At 39.4% G+C, this 23421-nt stretch overlaps 7 protein-coding genes across 7 annotated transcripts; 2 read left to right on the forward strand and 5 right to left on the reverse strand.

The window, feature by feature from the left end:
• Positions 1-94: 94 nt before the first annotated feature.
• PHYBLDRAFT_188133 (hypothetical protein) lies at positions 95-3521 on the forward strand (the record flags this gene model as incomplete). Its single annotated transcript, XM_018439458.1, has 7 exons — positions 95-244; positions 310-400; positions 468-565; positions 674-1414; positions 1487-2185; positions 2252-2392; positions 2467-3521. The coding sequence occupies 7 exons, from the start codon at positions 95-97 to the stop codon at positions 3421-3423; spliced, it is 2877 nt and encodes a 958-aa protein (XP_018287813.1). The 3' UTR covers positions 3424-3521.
• PHYBLDRAFT_42578 (hypothetical protein) lies at positions 3516-4732 on the reverse strand. The gene is made up of 6 exons (XM_018440180.1): positions 4551-4732; positions 4390-4486; positions 4233-4319; positions 4096-4159; positions 3808-4033; positions 3516-3720 (listed from the first exon to the last, which is right to left on the reverse strand). Exons 1-6 carry the CDS (start codon positions 4659-4661, stop codon positions 3670-3672), a joined length of 636 nt encoding a protein of 211 aa, XP_018287814.1. The 5' UTR covers positions 4662-4732; the 3' UTR covers positions 3516-3669.
• Positions 4733-5002: 270 nt separating this feature from the next.
• PHYBLDRAFT_148963 (hypothetical protein) lies at positions 5003-10307 on the reverse strand (the record flags this gene model as incomplete). Its single annotated transcript, XM_018432190.1, has 9 exons — positions 5003-5379; positions 5463-6060; positions 6143-6321; positions 6402-7053; positions 7194-7546; positions 7612-8490; positions 8627-9050; positions 9191-9501; positions 9731-10307. 9 exons carry the CDS (start codon positions 10305-10307, stop codon positions 5003-5005), a joined length of 4350 nt encoding a protein of 1449 aa, XP_018287815.1.
• A 213-nt stretch (positions 10308-10520) lies between these two features.
• Positions 10521-12488, reverse strand: PHYBLDRAFT_135470 (hypothetical protein). Its single transcript, XM_018429720.1, has 8 exons — positions 12343-12488; positions 12118-12205; positions 12020-12037; positions 11853-11960; positions 11660-11746; positions 11171-11595; positions 10999-11118; positions 10521-10909 (listed from the first exon to the last, which is right to left on the reverse strand). Exons 1-8 carry the CDS (start codon positions 12407-12409, stop codon positions 10569-10571), a joined length of 1254 nt encoding a protein of 417 aa, XP_018287816.1. The 5' UTR covers positions 12410-12488; the 3' UTR covers positions 10521-10568.
• A 975-nt stretch (positions 12489-13463) lies between these two features.
• On the reverse strand, positions 13464-13989 carry PHYBLDRAFT_73403 (hypothetical protein; the record flags this gene model as incomplete). Its single annotated transcript, XM_018442846.1, has 3 exons — positions 13464-13637; positions 13773-13797; positions 13859-13989. The coding sequence occupies 3 exons, from the start codon at positions 13987-13989 to the stop codon at positions 13464-13466; spliced, it is 330 nt and encodes a 109-aa protein (XP_018287817.1).
• A 1130-nt stretch (positions 13990-15119) lies between these two features.
• On the forward strand, positions 15120-15425 carry PHYBLDRAFT_148966 (hypothetical protein; the record flags this gene model as incomplete). The annotated part of the gene is made up of 2 exons (XM_018432191.1): positions 15120-15174; positions 15307-15425. The coding sequence occupies 2 exons, from the start codon at positions 15120-15122 to the stop codon at positions 15423-15425; spliced, it is 174 nt and encodes a 57-aa protein (XP_018287818.1).
• Positions 15426-18482: 3057 nt separating this feature from the next.
• Positions 18483-20586, reverse strand: PHYBLDRAFT_159680 (hypothetical protein). The gene is made up of 2 exons (XM_018434036.1): positions 19318-20586; positions 18483-19177 (listed from the first exon to the last, which is right to left on the reverse strand). Exons 1-2 carry the CDS (start codon positions 20516-20518, stop codon positions 18816-18818), a joined length of 1563 nt encoding a protein of 520 aa, XP_018287819.1. The 5' UTR covers positions 20519-20586; the 3' UTR covers positions 18483-18815.
• Positions 20587-23421: the final 2835 nt, after the last annotated feature.

Raw genomic sequence — 23421 nt, forward strand, 5'->3', positions numbered from 1 at the left:
ACGCCACATCCTTACCATGATTGGTCCGATCCATTTAAAGCCTGAAAAAATAATAAAACAGGAACATATCCTCTTTGTTTTGACAGCACCCACCATGACTGAACAAGTAGAATGGCCCGCTAACAAGGTGCGCAGCGCCTTTATCAGCTACTTTGAGAAGAATTCCCACGTATTCTACCCATCGTCATCCACTGTTCCCCATGACGATCCCACTCTTTTGTTCGCCAATGCAGGCATGAACCAGGTAAAGTGCCGTACAACAATGATTCAATACATCAGCAAAACAGAATAATTGAATCCTTCTTGCAGTACAAGTCTGTATTCTTGGGTACCGTGGATCCTAACTCCCCTTTGGCAACCATCCGTCGTGCCGTAAACTCTCAAAAGTGTATTCGTGCCGGTAAGTAATAAAATCATTTTTTTTATTTAAAAAAAGATAAGCTACTAATAGCTTAATCGAATAAAAGGTGGCAAGCACAACGATTTGGATGATGTTGGAAAGGACACATACCATCACACTTTCTTTGAGATGTTGGGTAACTGGTCTTTCGGTGACTACTTCAAGGTAATTAGCGGGACAACTGCTGCGGTTGACGATATTTATCTTTTGCTTTATCAGTATAAATACAAATACATACAAAGTTATATCAATATTAAAAACAAACAAACATAGAAAGAGGCAATCCGTCTGGGATGGGAGTTCTTGACCAAAGAACTCGGTCTTCCCAAGGAGCGTTTGTATGTTACCTACTTTGGTGGTGATGCCAAACAAGGACTGGAGCCCGATCTGGAAGCCAAACAAATGTGGCTTGATATTGGTGTAGATGAAGAGCGTTTGTTGCCCGGAAGTGCAAAGGACAACTTCTGGGAGATGGGAGAGACCGGTCCCTGCGGTCCCTGCTCTGAGATTCATTACGATCGTATTGGTGGACGTAATGCTTCCTCTCTTGTAAACGAAGATGATCCCAATGTCCTCGAAATCTGGAACTTGGTGTTCATTCAATTCAACCGTGAGAACGACGGATCCCTCCGCCTTTTGCCTAACAAGCATATTGATACTGGCATGGGTCTTGAGCGTCTTGTCTCCATTATGCAGAACAAATACTCCAACTACGATACCAATATCTTTATGCCTATCTTCGCCAAGATCCAGGAGCTTACTGGCGCTAGAACTTACAGCGGTAAACTCGGAGCTGAGGATGTTGATGGCATTGATACTGCTTACCGTGTTATTGCTGATCACATCAGAACCTTGACTTTTGCTATCACTGACGGCGGCGTTCCCAGTAACGAGGGCCGTGGTTACGTTCTCAGACGTATCCTCAGACGTGGTGCCAGATACGTACGCAAGTACTTCAATGTTCCTATTGGTACTTTCTTCTCCTCCCTTGTGGATACTTTGGTGGCTGAGATGGTAAGAGTGATACGACATAATATTCAAGGGGCTAGATGTGTTACGTATACTCACTGTATTCTTTTTTTTTAGTCCTCTGCCTTCCCCGAGCTTACCACAAAGGTAACCGAGGTCAAGGAGATTCTTGACGAGGAAGAAGTCGCCTTTGCCAAGACTTTGGATCGCGGAGAGAAGTTGTTCGAGAACTATCTTGCAAAGACCAAGGCCACTGGTTCCAAGACATTGCCCGGTGCTGACGTCTGGCGGTTGTACGATACCTACGGTTTCCCTGTCGATTTGACCCGTATTATGGCTGAAGAAAATGGCATGACTGTCGACGAGAAGGAATTCGAGATTGCACAGGAGACTGCTAAGAATCTCTCCCGTAAGGTCAAGGGTGGAAATGATGGTGACGATGTTGTTGCTTTGGATGTCCACGACATTGCTGCTTTGGATGCTAACAACGCTGTTCCCAAGACCGATGATTCCTACAAGTACTCTGACAGCATTATCCAGGCCCGCGTCAAGGCCATATTTTACAAGCGCGCATTCTATCCCGATAGCTCTGCTGTCCCCGAAGGTCGCAACTTTGGTATCTTGACCGATAAAACCAACTTCTACGCCGAATCTGGTGGACAGGAGTACGATACCGGTAGCATCATCTCTCTTGATGGCGAGACCGAATTCGTAGTTGAGGACTGCCAGGTGTATGGTGGTTACGTCTTACATGTTGGACACCTCAAGTACGGTAAATTGAGCCTCGACACCGAAGTTGAGGTTTCTTATGACGAGGTAAAAATATAGGCTTGTTAAAACAGATCGATCATTAAAAAAAGTGCTAAATATATGGATCAATAGACTCGTCGCCACACCTTGAGAAACTACCACACATCTACTCACATCCTTAACTTTGCTCTCCGCGAAGTTTTGGGCGGTGAGATTGACCAGAAGGGCTCTCTTGTCTCTCAAGAGAAGTTGCGCTTCGATTTCTCTTTCAAGGTAAGTTAATAATTGATTATATGTATTTCTTTAGATTAAAATTTAACTTATCCCCCACTCTTTTTTTCTTCTAGTCTGCCTTGACTACCAAGCAGCTCGCTGAGATCGAGAAGATGTGCTCTTCTTTCATTACAAAGAACACCAAAGTTTACTCTCGTGAAGTTCCTTTGCCTGTGGCCAAGGCCATTCATGGTTTGAGAGCTGTATTTGGTGAAACATACCCTGACCCCGTCCGTGTTGTATCCATCGGATTTGATGTCGAAGATATTACAAAGGATGTTGCCAACCCCAAGTGGAAGACAACCAGTATCGAATTCTGCGGTGGTACTCACGTTGTCAAGACCGGCGACATCAAGAGCTTTGCCATCCTCGAAGAGTCTGGTATTGCCAAGGGTATTCGTCGTATTGTTGCATTGACCGGTGACGAGGCACTTGCTGCTGATCGTGCTGCCAAGGAGTTTGTTACCAAGCTTGATAAGCTTGAGAAGCTATCAGGTGCTGATTTGGATGCCGCTCTCAAGGTTGTGTCCAAGGAGCTTGATGCTCTTACAATCTCTGCTGTTACCAAGGCCGAGTACCGCGAACGTTTCAACAAAACCAAGAAGACATTCGATGATTCTGAGAAGGCACGCAAGGCTGAACAGGTCAAGGAGGCTACTGAGGCCGTCAAGGCATATTTCGTCAGCAACCCCAAGGCTACCTACCTCGTCACTTCCTTGAATGTTGGTAACAACAGCAAGGCATTGGCTGGTGCCATCAACTATGCCAAGGCCAGCTTGAAGGATAAGGCTGTATATGTCCTTAGTGCCGATAAGGACAGTGGACGTGTTGCCCACAACTGTATTGTCGGTAAAGACTTGATCGCAAAGGGTCTTAAGGCCTCTGACTGGGCCGGTGTTGTATCCGAGAAGGTCGGTGGTAAGAAGGGTGGTAAGGAAGACTCTGCCCAAGGTTCTGGCGACAAGATCGATGGTATGGCAGACGCTCTTAAGGCTGCCGAAGAATTTGCCAAGTTAAAGATTGGTGCTTAAATATGTTATCAGTAATTACAATAAATAAATAATAATAAATATCTGTGTAATAATTTTTTTTTTAAAAAAAAAAAGAAGCCAAATCTGTATATACCATGCGAAAGTTGTTTATCAATGTATTTATTTCAAAGCATATACGCTTTCCCAGATTAGAAGAGACATCGAAATACATCCAAAAAAAAAGAAAAGAAAAGAAATAAGGAAATAATGATTATGAAGAAAAATGTTTTCATTGTTTGAACTCGTTTAGCTACCCCACCAAGAGAGTAAGCCCAGACCATCCTCTTGAATTGTGCACTACATAAACCATAATTTTGTTTAATAAACCACACTTCGTATACTTTTTTTTTTTTTTTTTTTTTTTTTTTAGAAATTTGAACTTACTGTTAATGAATAAGGAGGTATTTTTGTAGAGTTTGCTGCCAAATCGTTACTTGCGGATAAGTCTGCAACTGACTGTCTACGACCTCCAGATACTGCACCATGATGGGTTGTAGGTGTGGTATCTGTAAACAGTCCATGTAGGATACGGAATCGTATAGGTTCCTCCACATCCATAAACAATTTTTCTCCATCATAATTCCATACCCAAACTTGTTCTGCTGCATCACTATATTCGCAGCGTTAAACAAGGAATGATCCAAGAGCTAAACAATTATCTGAAATACTTACAATTCAGATCCGACCTGAAGAGTAGGTGCAGGGATAAGAATGTCATCAAAGAAACCCATAGTAACTACGAAGAAAGATTTTTTCAGAACTGAATTATCTTACCTTTGAATTGGGTTAATGATTTCCTGCTTTATTACCTCGAACACCGCTTGGTGAACAGCTTTTGATTTTTCCAGTCAACACTTCTCCCACAAAAGGTTTAAATACTACCAGTCTAAATTTAACTATTTGAATAAATTAGTTTCTGTAATGGGCACCCCCAAAAAAAAAGAAGATTAACAATATTGAGCATACCTTTTGTGTAGGTGCATCCATCACCGTAGAGAATGTGTGCTTCCGATACTTCTATAATGTCACGTACGCAAATGCACAAGCCAACCTCTTGAACAACCTAATTTAACGAGATTAAGTCAAATGCAAGTCATTATGGCCCATGAGTTTATTTTCTTTTTTACTTTGTTGGCAAACTTTTCATTCAGCACGCCTGTAATGGCCTCAGTTGTACTCTTTCTAAAGTCATTTGGTACAATCTTCACGGTATCTTCAAGCTCGGAAAGGAGAAACATGAGCTAATGGTAATAAAGTAGAATAAAAATGAAATAAAAAAAAATGGCCTGCTAAAGAAGTGCTATATTTTTTCGGACAGACAAATTGTGGCTTCTCCCAATGCACTTTTAAGTAAACTCAATTTGCACAATACAAAAATCGCAGTCCAATCACTCAGCTCATGCAAAGAAGTCGACAGTGCTTTTTGTATTATTATCGTTTTTGAAAGGTGCTTGATTTATTAGAATTTGACAAGTATTGTACAATATTATAATGAGAGAAAATGAAAAAAAAATATAGGAAATCGTTTTTTTTTGCTTATGGCAACTTGCCAAGCAGACCACGGCCACCACTACCACCATCAACGGCCTTGTTCGATACGCACATGGATCTCACCTGTGCCTGCAGGCTTCAAAGCCAACCAACCGTCGAATGGTTGTCCAGCACGAAGGTTATCCCAGAGATCGATTGTAACATCTCCAATATCAACGTCATTGAGAGTGTTGTGGTCCTTGACCTTGAAGTCGAGGACAGTTTTGCTACTGCTGACACGAGCAGTAAAAGTCTCATTCCATTCAGGGGTAAGAGTCTTCTTGATGTGACGAGTCTTTCCGATCATCTTGCTACCAATACGAACACGAGCATAAGGATCGCTAGTTCCTCCACGATCCATGGCCTTGAGGTTACGAGCACCCAATAAGCTAATACTGATGCTACCACCAACGTTCATGCTACTGTCTAAAAGTGATTAATCAATATTAGTAAGGAGTTCTTTTTTTTTATAAAAAAATATTCTCATTGCTTTCCCCAGAAAAACTTACCCTCTGAGCGTCTTGTCTGAGAATGTTGAATGGAGTAAGAGTCATTAGAGATACTGGGATCAATAGAAGAATTCTGAGGAGACACACTCATGCGTCTAGGCTCAGGCGTAGAAGGAGAGGGCTCACTGGACAGAGGAGATGAAACCTGAGGTGGGGAAGGGATAGAAGGTACAGGAGGTACGTTATCAGAAGTGTTACTCTTCTTGCTACTGCTACCGCTGCCGAGCTTTCCGATACCACGGATACCACCACCAATAGCCTTGACACCACCACCAAGAACCTTGACACCACCACCAAGAACCTTTCCACCGGCACCAAGACCGGCACCGACTGCAGCACCAGGAGCAGAAGTGAAAATACGAGTTGTGGCAGAGAAAATGTTTGTTCCAGTGCGCTTACGAGCCAACAACTGGGGTTGCCACAAGAGACGAACACGGAGCTTGGAATCGCTACCAAGAGAGACCTCGATATCCTTTGCAGCAAAACTTTCAACCAAGTCACCAGCAAAAGTGATTTCGGCGCGACCGATCAATTCATTCTTGCCAATCTGATCCCAATCAAATACTTCGGCAATCAATACAGCACCAATACGCTGGAGCTATTATTTAGGTACATGAAAAAAAAAAATTAAGTCAGAACCACTAATCTGTAAAAGCAAAACCTAAGTACATGATGCTTACAACAGGAACAGTAAAGACTTCGTTTCTGAATACAGGGTTCAACTCTTTCTTATGGACCTCGGTCTTGTGGAGCTTGACATCATTCATGGAAAAGACGACATAAGGATCGCTAGTTCCTGAGCGATCAATACCCTTAAGGTTGGTAGCCTTTAAGGCAGTGACAGTCAGGTTACCTTGGTCTAAAGTAAATAAACCAAACAGTTAATACTGGTTCATAAATTTCATATTTTTTTTTTGAAAAAAAAATGTAATGACTCACTCTCAAGGCTTTCACTGGGGTCTAAAGTAAATTTGACAACAGGAATAAAGTCAAAGCTGAGACGAATGGTTCCACCGCCTTCAGCTTCGAGTAGCTTATATTCCTTGCTTCCATCATCAGTCTCGGAATCAGCCTTGGCACGACGGGCTTGTACGTCACGAACCAGATCGCGGACTGGGCTGACCCAGTAACCAGCGTTAGAATCGTCCTTGTCTTCTTTGACAGGCTTCACACGGACTGTGACACGTGAGAAGTCCATCTCTTTTACAAACACATCACCAGTCTCGTTAATGGCCAGTCTGGTACCCTTAGCCTGGGCAGTACGGAACTGGGGATCATTGGAGTCAATCAAGATATCGATAGTGGCATTGACCTTTTCCTTTAGGCTGACAGTGTGAACAGTAACCTTGAGGATGCCAGATTCATAGGCCAACAAGTTGATTTGAGAGTTGTCTTGAGTATATTTGATAACCTCTCCATGGACATCCTTCTCAGGGTGGGTATCAACAACAGGCGCGGGTTCTTTGGGGGTATCATCTTCTTCAGCAGGAGTTTCACCCTCTACAGGCTCCTTGGATTCAGCTTCAGTAACCTCGGCAATCTTGGCAAGCTCAAGTGTAGGAAAGAATGATGCGGAGTAATGTAAGGTACCCTTGGTTTGTTTACGGTCCATACCCAATAGGTTGACCCATCTATTGGTTTAATATGTATATGTATATGTTAATAAAAAAAAGTTCGTTGCTTATGGATACTTGTAATCCAAGTAGCTGTTATATATATATGTATATAAACCTGCCTGTCAACAGGTTCGAGGCCTTCATATACAACTTGTTTATTCTCAGTTGTAACCTCCTTGACGATGTCTTTGAGGAATATTTCGGCAAGGCCAAGGAATTTATCCTTCTGGATGTCATTAAAGTCCATAACTTCGAGAACAAGATCCTCGCGAATGGAATGAATGGGTACATAGAGAGGAGTGTTCCATACAGGATTCAACTCATCATCAATGTATTCGGTTTGACCACGGACTTGTGTACCAGACATGACACGAACATAGGGGTCAGACTTGCCACCGGTCAAAGCTTCGACGTTTTTGATTTCTTCTGCACTAAATACGTTGATGCGTACAACACCAACAGGCTCGCCTAAAGAACGACAAATAAGTAACCCACACCAGATTCGATTGATAATAGACATAAATTTTACTTACGGTAAGATCCATGACCAAGGCCACCATCGAAACCAGTCATGGCGACAGGCTTCCAGATAGCGCCCAAGTGAATTTTGCCAGTACCGTCCTTGAGCTGCCACCAGTCTTGACTGTTCTTGGTGATCTGCTCTTCCATATCGACCATACGCGACTCAAAGCGACCGATACACTCGTCATCCGAGAATTCCTTGGAGTTCATAACCTCGACAGATAGATTGAGTTGGGTCTTGTCGGCCACAAATACTTCGACCCATTTGAACCAGCGAGGGTTGACACTACGCTTGAAGACCATGGTGCGCAACTTCTCGACACCATTGACCTTGAAGATAGCATAGGCATCCGTGTCGGATCCACCACCGACCAAGGGAAGACCGAAGCCACCCTTCTTTTCAGCACCAAGTTCCTTGCACTCGTGTAGCATGAAACGCAAGACACCGCTATTGGACTCGGCTGGGGGTGTGACAGTGCCGTCCTCAAGTTTTTCGGGAAGCGAGATTGGGAAGTGACGCAGATCACATTTGATTTCACCGACAGGCTTGCCACCTCGTGTGACAACAAGAGAAAGACCTTCTGCCTGGGAATCGGCCTCGAGCTGCTTAAGGTCGAATGTGGCCACACCAACGATAGTATCCTTGCGACCAACGTTGCGGTCCATGACCTGCAAAAAGAGGGGTTCTGTGAGGGTATTGAGAAGCAAAAAGTGGGTTTCGTCCCACTTGGGGTTGGAGGTGTCTTCGTGAGCGGAAGAACGGCCGACCTCTGTGTTGATGGTATTGCCGATATGGAAGGTGACATACGGATCCAGACTGCCAAACATATCGGATCCCTTGAGGTTAATAGCCGAGTACAAGGTCAATCCAAGTACGCCATTGGCCGAGTCTAATTGAAATAAGAAAAAAAAAAGAGAAAAGATTAAAATAATAGAAAATTAAGTTTAGATTTCATCATGTCATGGTTTTTAAGTATTAATTAATCAATTAATGAGACCATTCCACTTTTGTTCGATAGACTTTACCTAAATCAACACCACCTGCCATCATGCCTGCGACATCGAGCAAATATGCGTTGGGGGCATACATCATCGGTCCGAGTGTGGCATGGACTTGGTCCTGTACAAATGATTGCAATCCGGGAATACTGTTGATGTCAAAGCCCAAGGTTTCGCCACCAACAGGCTTGAGTACGTAATCAAACATAGGCTTGTCGAGGAAAGAGGCCTCGAGAGTCTTGACGTGAGGGAATTCATTGAACAACTTGAACTTGAGACGGAGAGTACCACTGAACGCGATATCTTCCAACAGGACTGGCATTTCTACACCGACCATGCCCTTTCCCACGCGAATGGACAGAACGATCTTGGGGTTGACTTTAGACTGGACTTCGCGTTTAGAGAGATCGAGTACATCATTGGGGACAAAGGACAATTTCCAGTCCATGCACTATAATTTTTTTTTTGTATTTTTGTATTTTTTAAAGTAACCAAAATAAATAAACAAACATAGAATTAAAATCCACTAAAACCAATCAATCATTTGGTAGTCTTTTTTTCATTTTTTTTCTTTTCTTTCTTTTGACTTACCACAACATTAGGCTCGGTCTTGGGATATGTCTTGATGCTTTCAATACGAGGTGCCTTGGTACCAAGGGTGAATGTGCTGAGGCGGATAGAGTCAAGGAATGAGGGTGTGCTTTCAATCAAAATTGCATCAGCAGTGCCGATAATCTGGGCCGACAACACAGGCTCGTAGATAAGCCAGAAACGGGCCAAGAAGTGATTGATCCAATCTGCAGACTCGGCGTCTGTCTCAAGACGGCTAACCATCATTTCACGATTGATGTCATCTCGTACATTACGTCTAAGACGGCGGATAGATGTTTGGTGATAGGTAGCTATACACACACAAATAATAATAATAATAATAATAATAATAATAATAATAATAATATCAGTTCATTCTGTTGTATTGACTTTAGCACTTTCCCTCCATCTCTTCCATGCAGTGAAATTTCCCGAAATAGACCTTTTCACGTTCATATATCGCTTTATCCCCCCTCATGTACTCAAAACTCCTTTTTAAAATAAATAAAAATAAAAATAAAAATAAAAATAAAAACTTACCAAGAAAAGCTCCAATAACAAGACAAGCCATCAAACCGCCTCCAAACCGGGTGATTAACCAGGTAAAGACAACAGTAAACAGCATGACGGCTGTGTTATGATACCATTCTCCATAATATGCCTCACTGAGGAATTGGGAGACCAGATCTTCTTGGTTCGCGTCACTGAATGTGGGACGGCCAGGACTGTTAAACAGAGCTGCCAATGCTTCAGGTCCAAAGTTATCCGGGATCTTTGACATGGCTTCCTCGTCGCCAGGATTGGGTAGGTTAGAAAACGCAGTCCATCCAACGCGATACCAGTCTGGAAGTCCCTTTGGCTGGCTAGAGTAGCTTCCGGGTGGCTCCATTTGCTTTTCAGTAACGAGTTCTTTTGCCTGAGCAGCCTGAATAGTATCAAAGACTTCAGATGTCTTGGTGGTCTTGAGGTCTGTCTGGAGCTGGGTTGTGGGCAAACTGGGCAAGGGAGTGACATTTGCTTTGGTTTCAGCCTGAGCCTGTTTCTGTGCAGGTGAAGCTTCAGGCACCACGTTCACAGTAGGAACACTCGAAGGGGAATCGAGTGAAGAAGATGACATGTTAAATCAAGAAATAAAAAAAAAGGGGGGAATATATGTACTGTAGTTTCAACTATGTATAAGAAAGGATTAAGGATAAATATAAAAGAAATAAATAAAAGCTAAAGAAAGATACAAAAGAGAGAGAGAGAGAAAGAAAAAGTGAGGTGAAGGAGATGATTATAAGCGGCAATTTAAATAAAGCCAAGACAAAGAAGGGAAGAACAAAAAAAAATTGTACAAAGCAAGACGTGTTTTTTATATATATATATATATATTATTTTATTTATTTAAGCTTTTGTCAGTAGAGAATAATGCTCTGTGTTCGAGGATCATCCACTGCAAACAGTCGATACTATTCTGTAATTCAGTCAAATATATATTAGCGCGTTTAAGAGCCTCTTCCTGAGTGGTGAATTGGTCGGTGGCAGAAGCTGGTTGATGATGAATAAGGTTAGGCGCAAACAGAATAGCCAAGTTATTGATGGTCATGCTATTGACGTCTGAATGATCGGCTACTTCACCAAGAAAGCAAAGGACGTATTGTAGCACATTGCGTTCATATCGAGGCAAACGGCTAATAACTCCTTGCATCTGTCCCACCCGTTCTTGCCTAACCGTAGCTAATAACCGAGTCAGCAAATCTCCTATCTGTCTGTCTGTCTGTTTTTTTTTTTACTTGATGCGCCGATCCATTAATCGATCTTGTTACCTTTATCCAAACAATGGACATCTCTTGATGTCAGTAGCGGCACCGGCAACTCCTTTACAAATGTCTTTACAAGGTTTGAAGATATGTGTATATCGTAATTCTTGAGATCCACCGGTATACCTGTATAAGTTTCTTAGAGCAGTTTGATCAACTTTAATGACAAAACACTTACGCTTGTTCAGGGCATGTTTCACTTGTTTAAACTCAACACTTGACGGAGACTTGCGGAAAATCCCCTCTTGATCCATGCCATGTTGTCTTAAATGCTCAATCATTAAACATAACACAGGCGGTATATAGTCTTCTCCGATATTAACACCCGTTATCCTGTCGATCTCTGCAAGATCGTCAAGGGTCCTCCCAAACGCCATAGCTACCTCTGTTGTGTTGCGTCTAGTACCATACTTTCCGGTTGAGCCAAACCCAGTCGTTCCTCTACGTTTATCCACAGTTGCAGTCGAAGACGAGGCGTTTACAGACGGAAGCTGTAACTCATAATCAATGACTGGTTGAGGCAAATTCAAATTTCTGAGGGGTAGGATAGGGTCAAGGTTCTCCAGATGGGAAATGTAGAATAGCTTCTCTGCAAACTTTGGACTAAAACGCACCACTTTTCTTCTTTAGTCTTGTAGGTCCTACTCCTTATCTGGATCATTTTTACCTCATCAGTCGATTAGCAAAGTCAAAGATGTAACGAAAGGCACCTTCCAAATGAACGACATACAATGCTTTTAGGTTCTTCTTGTACCTACACAATACACAAATATAGCAGTTGATGATCAACAAAAAACACAAAAAACATACACACACCCCTTATTTCTTAAAATGAATGGTTATTTCCATTCTTGAATTACTTTCGATCAAGGGCTCGATACACCTTTAGTAGCCACATCCAAGAAGGCCGATAGTAAGCAGGTGAAGCAAAGAAGGCAAGCACATACTCAGATTCCGTTAAAGTATCTCTGATGTCCAACAAATCAATACACATAGCACCAAAGATACATGGAAACATGTAACTCACAGTTTGGTCAGGACATGCCTTACAACCAATATTGCAGGGTTAGGATACAGAACGATATATAGATGCAGATTCCTGCAAATGCATGTGAGCCAACTTACGCCAATACAGTATCATAGTCCATCACATCTGGATTTGGTAGTTGGCATGCGCAAAGAACAATCACCGGCCTACCTTGGCCATCGAGACCTGGATGAACATGTATGCATGAGCGTTTTATATGACAAAATGACCTTTCACCAAGAACCAAAAAAAAAAAAAAACAAGAAAAGAAAAAGAAAACAGAAAACAGATATAAAGCTTCTTCTTCTTTTTTTTTTTTTTACCAGCTTCGTAAATGACATTGAGTTTGTCTATTGTTGCAAATGCGGGATTCTCTTGTTGAACGCTCATTCAATCCTTTTTAATTTTCTATTTCTCTCTCTCTCTCTCTCTCTCTCTCTTTTCCTTTCTATTCCTCTCTTTGTCTCTCTGTCTGTATTTTCTGACGGAGTAGTTTTTGAAAAGAAAATTCCAAAAAGAGGTTCCCGGAAATACAGTCACAACGGAAGAAATGTGATATGTTCTCGAGGGAATCAATGGTGCGACCCGGGAATGTTCTGAACGTACAAAGATTGCTACCAATAGTTTACTTTTTTTTTTTTTTTTTTTTTTTTTAGAATAAGGAAAAGTACACGAGAATTATATTCCTTTCAATAGGCCAAAATGTAGAGCTCTTATACATTTTAAGAAGAAGAAGAAGAAGAAGAAGAAAAAAAGATGCCTGGGAATAATGTGTTTCATCGAAAATGAGGTGCCATAAAACAGATGTTCTATTTCTTCAAAGACTATGGTCTGTAAGAAACACTCATGGTGCTTGCTTATCCTATTATGATTATTATATGAATAAAGCCAGATAATAAGCCAATGATAAGAAAAGGACAAATGAATATACATATATTTATATATATGCGATGTGCAAGTTTATTCATAATGTGGATTGTTCCCTTTATAAAATTTCTATTGCTTCTATATAACTGTGTTTCTGTACAACAATGCAAAGATGGGAGATAAAGCAAAACAAGAAAGAAAGCATAAATATTCAAATAAATAAGAAATGAATGGCAACACATGGTAATGCAAATCATTAATGGTCGACACGTATCACAGAAACATCATCTATTATTTTCTCCTTTCGATTGTTCAATTATGCTTCTACAGTCTACCTTACATTATGGTAAACAAAAAGAACACTTTTTACCAAGATTTCTATTTAATCGACGGTTTAAGGGTTGTTTTAAGGTTAAACCTCGATTAAGTATAGTTTTTACTTATTTAATACATTTAGAGTGTATTTTCCATTGTTCTGGCTTAAGACGTAAAAAAAAAAAGACACCTTTTCAATATCTCATTTTTGTCTCCCCATGTTTTTTTTTTGCAATGAATGCAAAACACTTTACCATACCCCTTATACAGTACAGAAACATGATAAAAACATTTCTTTTTTCCAAACAGACATCTTGTGGAAACCTGGCGATAACTTAGTCGGAAGTTTTATATTATTATTTATCTTCTTGTCATGTCTTTGTCTTGCAAAACGACCCTCCGAAACACAGTCTCTTCGTATTACAATACTTCCAAGCTTGAATGATACGAGTAGACCTATCATTTCCTTCACCCATAATATCGCAATTGACTAAGAATGTGCCTGACCTTCAAGACAGTGGCAAGAAGCTCAATTCCATAAGCAATTTTCAGACTTTAACAGAACCTTTACCTTTAAAGAATTTGGATTGGTATATCTAAATAATATATTTATTTATTTATTTATTTATTTATTTTGGAAATTAATAGTAGATTTACATTTGGCGCTTGAGTGCTGCTATATGGGTGGCAGAACTTGTCTGAACTTTGCAAGCCATGGCATAGTCGGCAGCAAAGATTGTGTGGGTGGTAGGCTTTAAGATGTATAAGAATATAGCAAAAATTGCCATGTTTAAATTTAAAAAAGCGTTATTGTTGTTTGTTAGAGGTGTATCTATAGATTTTTTTTTTTTGCCAGAATTTATATCGTTCTGGGTAAGCTGTCAATATCTGCTCTATGACTGATTGTTTGTATCTACTCCTCAGTTAATTCTCTTTCACGCACGTACTGGGTAAGTCTTCCCGTTTTCTCTCTCTCTTTCTATTTTTTTTTTACACCCATAATCCAGTGGAGGTGCTGACCAGGCCCAAGCTTAAATGTTGGCTATGTAGGCAGTGTGACGATCGGTCAATGAAAAAATAATGATAATATTAGGACAAAGGAGTTCTTGATTGGTCAAGGCCTTAAAGTCAAATGAAGGACTGTGGACTAACTCGGCAAGAAATATGTACTTGCTAAATATGAAAGTATATATGTACACTTTATGGTAGCCTAAGAAGATCTGTTATATCACGAGGTTGCTTGGATTGGTGGGTTGACAGTAAGTAAACAAAACATTGATAGTAATGAACGATTTGTCGCTACATTGCTATTCTTCTTCCATTCACGCGGTGTATTATTACTACGAGGCGCAAGTGCAAATATGGGGATGATATTATCACTAGTGATATTGTTATAATCACCTTCTAGTTTATCTGGAGCTCTTATTACTAATTGAATTGAATTGAATTGAATTGAATTGAATTGAATTTTTTTTCTGTATTGTTTATTGGAAAGTAAAAGACACTGGTATTCATGAGCCGGAGTGAAGTTGAAGTTGTTGAATTGATTGGTAAATTCATATAGACAGCAAAAAAGACGCGATTTCTTATTTGGATTGGCGCATATATTTTTCTTACAAATTATAGGAACGGAGGGAGAAAATGCAGAATACAAAAAAAAAATTGTGCATTTTGTGTCTGTACCTCTTTATAACCAACCCACACATATATAACTCTTTTTCTTTTCTTTCCTTTCCCTTCCTTCCTTACTTCCTTCTTTCTTTCCTTTTTTGTATTTTTTCTTTGATTAATAATCAAATAATTTACTATCATGGTAAGCATACTATTAGTATTATTATTACCCTAAAGCTTTGTGAATACGAGACTTTATGTATTAAGCATTCCGTTTGGTAATTAGGCATATACATTCAACGTTGTAATGACTTGTTCCGGCTGCTCCAATGCCGTTAACCGTGCTCTCTCCAGACTTGAGGGTAATACATAGAAAAACAAAAACAAACAATATCAAATCAACTTTCCTTTTCTTTATTATTAATCATCTTGTACCTTTTTTTTAAAATTTTTTTTTTAACGACAAATAAACCAATAAATTTAATAATCAATAGGCGTCGAGAAGGTTGATATTAGTCTTGAGAAGCAAGAAGTCGTCGTAGAGGCCTCAACCCTTACACGCGAACAAGTTCTTGCAGCCATCAAGAAGACCGGAAAGGAAGTCAACGAATAAGCAAGAAATAAAATAAAATAAAATAAAACAAAATTAAATTAAATTAAATTAAACCAAAAGATAGTATGAGGGTAAAAGTGAAAGAGACTTTAAAAAAAATAGTAAGGAAAGTATGAAGTTTGATAGAAACACTATTGAAAAAAAAGAGGTGGCTCTGTAGGTTGCCTAAAGGGGGGGGGGGGGGGGGGGAGTATTCTTGCCTGTCGCTGTTTGCCAGCGTATGCGGTTAAATATCAGGTTAATTCAATCAAATAAGTACACTGCGTCATATAAAAACCCAATTGTTACTCAGCCTCTGTATCTTTCTTTTACTAAAAAAAAAAAAGGGGGAGGGGCAAAATTGTCAGTATCTATACTTTGGTAATAATTTGTTATATGTATTCTATAGAAAATTTTACTATGTATGTATATATATATATATATATGGCTGATAGTTATCTAAATCTGCTTCTAGCTAACCGCAGCCAACTTTCTCAAATATCAAAGAAAATAAACGCATTTCTTTATGTAAAAGATTTTTGTTTATTAAATCCCAATCTTCAAAATTTTATACAGTTCCTTTTGGTCCACGGTACATGAATTCCTGTGGCCTGACTAGCGACCATGTTTGCCTTACTACGCTTATCATATTCTTGAAACTTGGACATGGTATCATTTTTATAATTCAAATTCATACACCAGGGAATTGTACAAAAAGGAAGGGCAACAAAAGAAATAAAAAAGGAGTGCAATTCATGAGAAAAGTGACGAAATTTTAACATTGTATGAGAGAGAGAAAGACAAAGACAGGGTGACAAGCCAAGATGGTCTTTTTTTTTTTTTTTTTTTTTTTTGTAAGCTACTGCATTATTTACATAATTCTCTTTTGTAATTATTGCTGTTTTTATTGGTATTGTGTTTAGGTGGTGTAAGAAAAAAAAGGGTAATTTATATTGATTGCAAATAAAAGAAAAGAAAAGAAAAAGTAGAAATTTGAAATGTATTTATACAAATACAAATATAAAAAGTACAATTCTTTAAAAATCGACCTTAAAAACAACCCTTAAACTCTGGAAAATCTTGCAGAAAAATATTTAACTAAAAAAATAAATAAATTGCTCTTTGTTCTTTTTTTTTTTACCGTAATGTATAACAAGAGTTAAAGAAGTTATTTTGTGGAATAAAATGAGAAGGAAAGTTTGAAACAACAACAACAACAATAATAATAATAATAATAATAGTAATAGTAATAGTAATAGTAATGCTAAATAAAGAAAAAAGAGCCTTCTTCTTCTACTATTTTTCTTCTTTTTTTCTCTCTCTCTCTCTTTCTTTTGTTAAGGCACGTTCAAGAGTGTCCACTCCAGAAGATGGTGATCTCGCCATCACCTGGGGCTGACATTAGACTGTCTGTGGTCTGTGGATAAGGACGGTTGTTAAGAGGAGGGTCTGTGAAAGGGTCTTGATTCTGGGGAGGGGGAGGGGGAGAGCGAGAAGAACGAGAGTTAGAAGGAGCAGGTGAAGGTGAAGGTGAAGGCGAAGGTGAAGGTGAAGGAGATGGTAAAGAGGAAGAAGGTGAAGGAGATGCAGGACTCCTTTGAGTACGGTAGATAGAGCCGCCTGTGTTGGTTTGTTTAAGGTGAGTTCCGAGAAAATTGTCGTCTTCACGAGTCATCACAGTCCGAACAGACCCATCCCGACTAAGGCCATCATTGACACGAACAGTGTTGACTCGCATGATCTGGGGTTTGGCTCGCACGACCTGAATGGCCTGGACAGCAGTAGCGGTCTGTTGGTGGTGGTGGTGCTGAACACTGGACGCTACCGATCCACGGTTGCTTTCGTCGTCGCCAAAGTCTGAGTGCTGGATACTGAGGAAGTGAGACAGTCGGCTCGAGTCCCGGTTGGATGAGCGCTCGATGTCGAGTTCGTCTGCAAAGGGGTTGCTGAGGCGCCAGGATTCATGTTTTGCAGGTGCATACTCGGCAGTAGAAGAGTAAACAGAGGATCGTAATTGGTCGTGTAGATGTTGAAGTTGCAATTGAGGAGCTTCTTCTGGTCGGTGTTGTTCTTGGGTTACGGCTGGTGGTAAACTCGAGTGATAGGACGGGGGGATGTATGTCACAGGAATCACGCCAGACATGGCCTGTCGACTAGACGACTTTTTGGCGTTGCCTTTCTTGTTTCCAAAGAGGGGAAGCTGGAGCGTGCCGGTCTTCCTGAACCGGAGGCCGACGTAGGTCCCCAGCGCAACAACCAGTGCAACCCCAAGTAAACCTCCTACCAAGCCACCGATCAAAGGTGTATTGCTGTTACCAGACGACGACGAAGAAGAAGAAGAGGTGCCTAGGAAGTCGCGGGCCATACATTTGGAAGCGGGGCAGATACCGCAGGCGGGCATTGTACTCAGGACACACACTTGGTCAGAGGTGCAGCCTACACAACTGGCCACACATCCGGACGGAGTGCAACTAGTAGAATCTATAAGCAGAATCAGCAACGCTCATCCCACCAGATCCGATCATTACTTGAATCCACATCAGCTACGGCCGATGGTACCAGAGCAGCGATGGCCAAGAGTGCGATGGTCGAGAGTTGCATTAAATAAGGAATGAGATTGAAGTGAGGGTGTAAAGTGGATGTGGATGTGGGATTTACCACTAATGAAAAGAAAGAAAGAAAAAAAAACGAAAGGAATGGAACGATGAGCAAACTTGCACTGAATTGAGAGCAAGTAAGAAGGAAGGAAAGGTGTGTGAGGAAGAGAGAGAGAGAAAGAAAGAGAAAGATTAAAAATAATAATAATAATAATACAAAAATGTTAAAGAGTGTGATACGATGATAGTTTTTTTTTGTTCCGCCTACCGCCTATTTAGGGAAAACCCATGGCCTTCAACCAGAATTGTTAAAGAAGTTGAATTTACTACTCTACCTTATTTTTTGTACCAATTTTAAACAATTGATTCCAATGAAAAGGAACAACCTAGAATGTACATATACTTACTTACATATTTACATATTTGCATGCACACAAACGCTCATTAATTTATGTATGCATGTATGCATGTGTTGATTGGAAACGATACAAAAAAAAAGAAGCCTATTTATTCTATTCGAATTAATAAATACAAAAAAAAAGAAGGTCAATGTCCCTTTGTCATACATGACAGGGTTTTGACCTAAAAAGTCCTTACAAATGTGCAAAAAAAATAAATGAAAAATGAAAAGAGGAACAAGTAAAAGCAATAAGAAAAAATAATGGATTTATATATATATATACTTGAAAGATAGATATAGGAGGAAGAAGAGGAAGAGGAAGAGAAAGAGGAAGAGAAGATATGCAATAATAAAAACAATGAATAAGAAAAAAGAAATAATATATCAAAACAGAACAGAGCAGAATAGAACAGATCAAGTCGATTGTTCATGGACATGTCTGACCTCAAAGGACCGTTTTCGTAGCTTTTCATTGTATCGTGAACTAAAGGTCGAACGACTCTGGCCAGAGAATGTCGAAGTGGATCTTGAGTAAGTCGCACGTCCTTTTAGGGGAGGTTCTTTTGCCCACAATCTTTTTATGTAGCTCGCCAGACGTGACACAAAAGGCTCTGGACAAGAAGAGAGTGGTTGAGGTGAAGGTTGAAATGGACGACGGCGGGGATGTAGTGCAAAACGTAAATCTCCCGAGGCAGAGAAAAAAGACAAAAAGGATTGCTTGGAATGGTTTGAGGCATGCCAGGTAGGTACAATGGATCGTGGTGGGACAGTCAACTCTACATATATAAACAAAATAAAGAAAGTTTGTGAGTGGCTTTATTTATTCATTCAATGTAAATAATGGTAGATAATGGTAGATAATAGAATATTATAGATAATACACCAATTAAAAAAAAATTATTATTATGTTACATACCTTTGGCTAGTTGTTGGAGGATATCAGAATCAAGATTGTTGAGATGATTGGTCTGTTTGACTTGATCAAACTGGTCTGCAACAAAGCAGAGAATTTGATACTTTGCACCCTGAAGAATCGAGCTGACTCGTTCGTGGCTCTGGACTTCCTGCCTTCCCATCAGGTCACGGACGATGCCCTGGTACAATACGCCGGCGTTTGTACAGTCCATTTCGTCTTCGAGAATTTGGTTGAGGAGGTATTCGAGGAAATCAAACGAATAGGTGACACCATCAATACAGGACAACAGGGCAGGATAGCTGGAGCAGTAAAAATCAAAATGGGTTGCGATGATCTTTGTTGCCCGTGCTTCGGCAGCAGCCAGGGTGATGTGAAGTGGCTCGCTCCAATTGAAGAGTGGGTCTTTGGTGGCCAGTTGCTTGGCGGCGCTAAAACAAGCAAACAGAGATTCGATTGCGTTGTGCTGGCCGATACGACTGATGATATCCATGTGAAGAGATTGTGCGAAATGTTTGTCGAATAGTAATAGGGTAGCCAATGATTTTTCTGTCCAGAATGCAGCCAGGGCTTTATCTGGATCATGAGTCAAGAGAAGATAGATTTTCTTGTGTATCGCTTCCAAATGTTCATCATGAGGATACTGGCGTGCAAACTGGAGTACAAGCGGGACAGCTGATGAACATCCTGGACAGTTACACGTCCAATTGTGCAATATCTTGTTCCATTCGTCTAATAAGGCTTGCTTGAGAAGAGGGATGTCGAGATAGTCTGCTACGAGATAGGTGGTCTGGAGTAGCTTAAGAGATTCTGCTGGCGAGCAGGATAGTCTTAGTTTATGGTCGTACATGAATTCGAGGGTGGTTTTTATGGACGGAGCATCGGACAGTTCGTGCGGTAAATAGACAGTCGACATCTGGCTCTCTTGGAAGTCGCCTTCCAACAGGGCAGCAAAGTAGGATGAGTGGGCTACGAGTACGGAGCGATGGCATGGTAAGACCGAGCCGTCCTTTTGGGCGTCTAGGGTTCCTAGTTGAGGTACACTGCTCATCAATCGTCTGTGAGCTTGAAGGACTGGAATTCGAAAGAGAGACAGGGAAAGATGTCTTGAAACTAAACCGGTGTCTGCATTTTGGGTATCTGCGGGATTACCGAGAACCACGGATATGTTTGGTGGGCCATATGATGACGGCCAGACTACCATGTATGATAAAAAGAAGGTATATAAAAGAAGTTGTATGCGTTTGGTGAGAACAGTCAAAAAAGAAGAAGAAGAAGAAGAAGAAGAAGAAGAAGAAGAAGATAAAGACTTTGTGTACAGATATATAAATGTATATATATATTTGCTGAGCAAGCAAAAGCAGTTTGTCTGTTAGGTAGTAGAAATGAACTTAAATTGACAGGGAAAGGTGGTGTGATCAAATGCAGAAATTTACTATGAAAATAAGATAAAATTAATATAATAAAAAAGAAAGAAAAGTCTCCTAAATAGCACACCACTTACACACACATTTGTAATTTGCTTTTTTAATCCAGCCCACTCAAACCATACATTAATAGAAAACTATGTTTGATCTACAGCTCAAAAGAAAGGCAGTCAGAATACTTATGTTGTTTATATAAAAATACATTTTCTCTTATTTCGGTTTTTTTTTTGTTATGTTTTTGGTGGGTAACACATGCCATTTTTAAATTTTGAGTTGTAGATCTACCAGATTTGTTTCAATTCTTACAGTAAATGTACCTAAGAAAGGAAAAAGAAGAAGATCAAGTATGAAAATTATGTTACATATATACACCTACATGGGTTGGTTACTGAAAATAGACTCCTTGTATCTCTCCGGTTTATCATCTTTTTGTCTTGACCTTTCTTTTTTATTTTATTTTATTCTATTTTAATCTTTGGTACATACTAATATTAATAATATTAATAATAATAGTGGTATTCGGATGGTCTTGTCCGAAATATACATATTTATACTTATTTGAAAACAAAAAAAAAAAACAAATTTCTTGTCTTCATTGCTCTGTCATGAAAGTTTCTTCTTTTTGATCATTATTATTTAGCTTTAATCATCAGTGTTTCAATCCACTCCGCTTTCAATATGCCAAAATAAGAAAGCCAAGACATATTGATATATAACATATGATTTAAAAAAAAATAAAAAATGAAACACCTTATTACACATAATCAGAAGCCAATATATATATATATATATATATAAAAAATATATTCAAATACTCGGAAGTACTGGCAGAGAAATATCTTTTTTTTTTCACAAATTACGAATCATTGTCATCATCTTCCCCTTTTTCTAATTTACCTAAAGACAAAGACAAAGCAAGTATTATTGTTCTTGTCATTAAATAGGTCTCAGCCTCTCAAACCTATAGCTCTACAAACACTTGATTATCCTCCAATTCTCTCTCTTTCTCTCTTTCTTTCTTTCTTTCTTATAAGAAATATTATATATATATATATAGATCTACATTACTCTATTAAATACTAATGGTAGGAAACTTTTTTTTTACAGTTACATTGGTATTGTAGAAGCGCCAAGGTGGCAAGGAGTATGCATTAAAAAAAATTAAAGGAAGGAAGGAAGGAACTGAAAGCGGCCCGGAGTGGTATTTTAGGAAAGTAAAATATGTCAAAATAATAATAATAAAGAACTAGTGGAGTCGGGTCACGGCAAAAGATTTTCCTATGTAGGGCCACAAATATATTACGGTACAATAAGGAGACAAAAACTACCGATATTTGGATTTTTAAAAATAAATAAAACAAGCAAGGAAGCAAGTGGGGGGTGGGATTACTATACCAAGTAAAAGTATAAGATGGTGAAAACATGCATGGTATTCGGAAAGGACAGTTGAACAAAAATATGCCAAACTTTATAAAATGGCAGGAGATTTAACACAACAAGCACAAACAATAAGGTGGGGATCCGAGGGGCGAAGGATGAGGGTGTGCTGTGTTTGACATGATCACTGAGTTTGTATTCTTTCTTTTTTTGAGTGTCAACCCCACTAAGTCTATCGGTGTGCGCCATAAAAGCAAAAGAAAAAAAAGGTATGCATTGTATGTCTAGAGTGAGATCAATCGTGTAAGACTGTGAGACGGTAAGAACATTCCAACAAGATGAAGAGTAAGTAACATGATCGAAAAACACAAAGGAAAATGGTAGCAATAGATAAAGACCTATAGTTAAATAATTAAAGCTGTGATACAGAGGATTCGGGATAGTGAAGATCAAATGAGGTCCAGTCATCCAAACAGACTACTTACCCAGGAATAGAACCAAAAGAACCTTGTACTAAGATGAAAACTCAGGGCGAAAACCTGAACCACTCCAGGCAAGAGGATTTAAATGAGTGAAGATTCAGGGCTGCTTCTTGAAAATGAACCATAATAGATCGGACCTTTCAAGGAAAACAAATCCTATTTATATATTGTAGGTCATCATTAAAAAAGGGATCAGAAAGAAAGAAAGAAAAAAGGCAACCAAATATAGAGAGAACGAAGCTTGGGTCCTATGGAGGGTTAAAAGACGCATTAGAAGTATCAAATCAAGTGAAAATTAGCGAAAAATAAGAGAGAATTGACCGGAATATCATCCGTGTAAAGTAAAGAAAAAAAAAACAAGGTTTTTGACCAGAATTTTTGGAGAATATAGAAGAGCAGGAACCTAGACAAGAAAGGACGCCTTGAGAACTATTGCTATCTGAACTTGAGCAGAGAACATACCATACGCCATTTAAAGAAAGATATCGCACAAAAAAAAAGAAAGGTTCGAATCTAATCAAGTCTATTATTTTTGAATATAGACAACAACTGAAAACATTTACAGTACTCCATAAAGTTAGACGTTTTTTTTTTTTTTTTTTTTTTTTTCAAAAAAAAAAAAGATTCTTTTATATTTTGATCCTGCTTTTGGTTACAACAGAAAGGAAAGCAAGAAAGCATATACCAGCCAAAACCAAAAAAAAAAATTGCACCTATCAAAAAGATATAGGCAGCTTGTGGTTATTTATTTTTATTTTAAAAATAAAAGAGAATGCCTTTTATCTTTACTAGCAATATTGTTAATAAAACAAATTAGAGCT

This window comes from Phycomyces blakesleeanus, assembly GCF_001638985.1.
Source record: "Phycomyces blakesleeanus NRRL 1555(-) unplaced genomic scaffold PHYBLscaffold_20, whole genome shotgun sequence".
NCBI classification, from domain to species: Eukaryota; Fungi; Mucoromycota; class Mucoromycetes; order Mucorales; family Phycomycetaceae; genus Phycomyces; species Phycomyces blakesleeanus.

Excerpts from the sequence above, each read along its gene's own strand:
- PHYBLDRAFT_135470 (XM_018429720.1), bottom strand. The coding sequence starts at position 12,409 with ATGAGCGTTCAACAAGAGAATCCCGCATTTGCAACAATAGACAAACTC. Across the intron at positions 11,747-11,852 it reads TATCGAGCCCTTGATCGAAA|GTACAAGAAGAACCTAAAAG; the intron begins GTAATTCAAGAA and ends TGTATTGTGTAG. Across the intron at positions 10,910-10,998 it reads TGTCCATTGTTTGGATAAAG|CTACGGTTAGGCAAGAACGG; the intron begins GTAACAAGATCG and ends CTCGGTTATTAG.
- PHYBLDRAFT_159680 (XM_018434036.1), bottom strand. The coding sequence starts at position 20,518 with ATGGTAGTCTGGCCGTCATCATATGGCCCACCAAACATATCCGTGGTT. Across the intron at positions 19,178-19,317 it reads CCTCCAACAACTAGCCAAAG|AGTTGACTGTCCCACCACGA; the intron begins GTATGTAACATA and ends TTATATATGTAG.
- PHYBLDRAFT_42578 (XM_018440180.1), bottom strand. The coding sequence starts at position 4,661 with ATGTTTCTCCTTTCCGAGCTTGAAGATACCGTGAAGATTGTACCAAAT. Across the intron at positions 4,320-4,389 it reads TGGATGCACCTACACAAAAG|TTAAATTTAGACTGGTAGTA; the intron begins GTATGCTCAATA and ends TTATTCAAATAG. Across the intron at positions 3,721-3,807 it reads TACCTCCTTATTCATTAACA|TGCACAATTCAAGAGGATGG; the intron begins GTAAGTTCAAAT and ends TGGTTTATGTAG.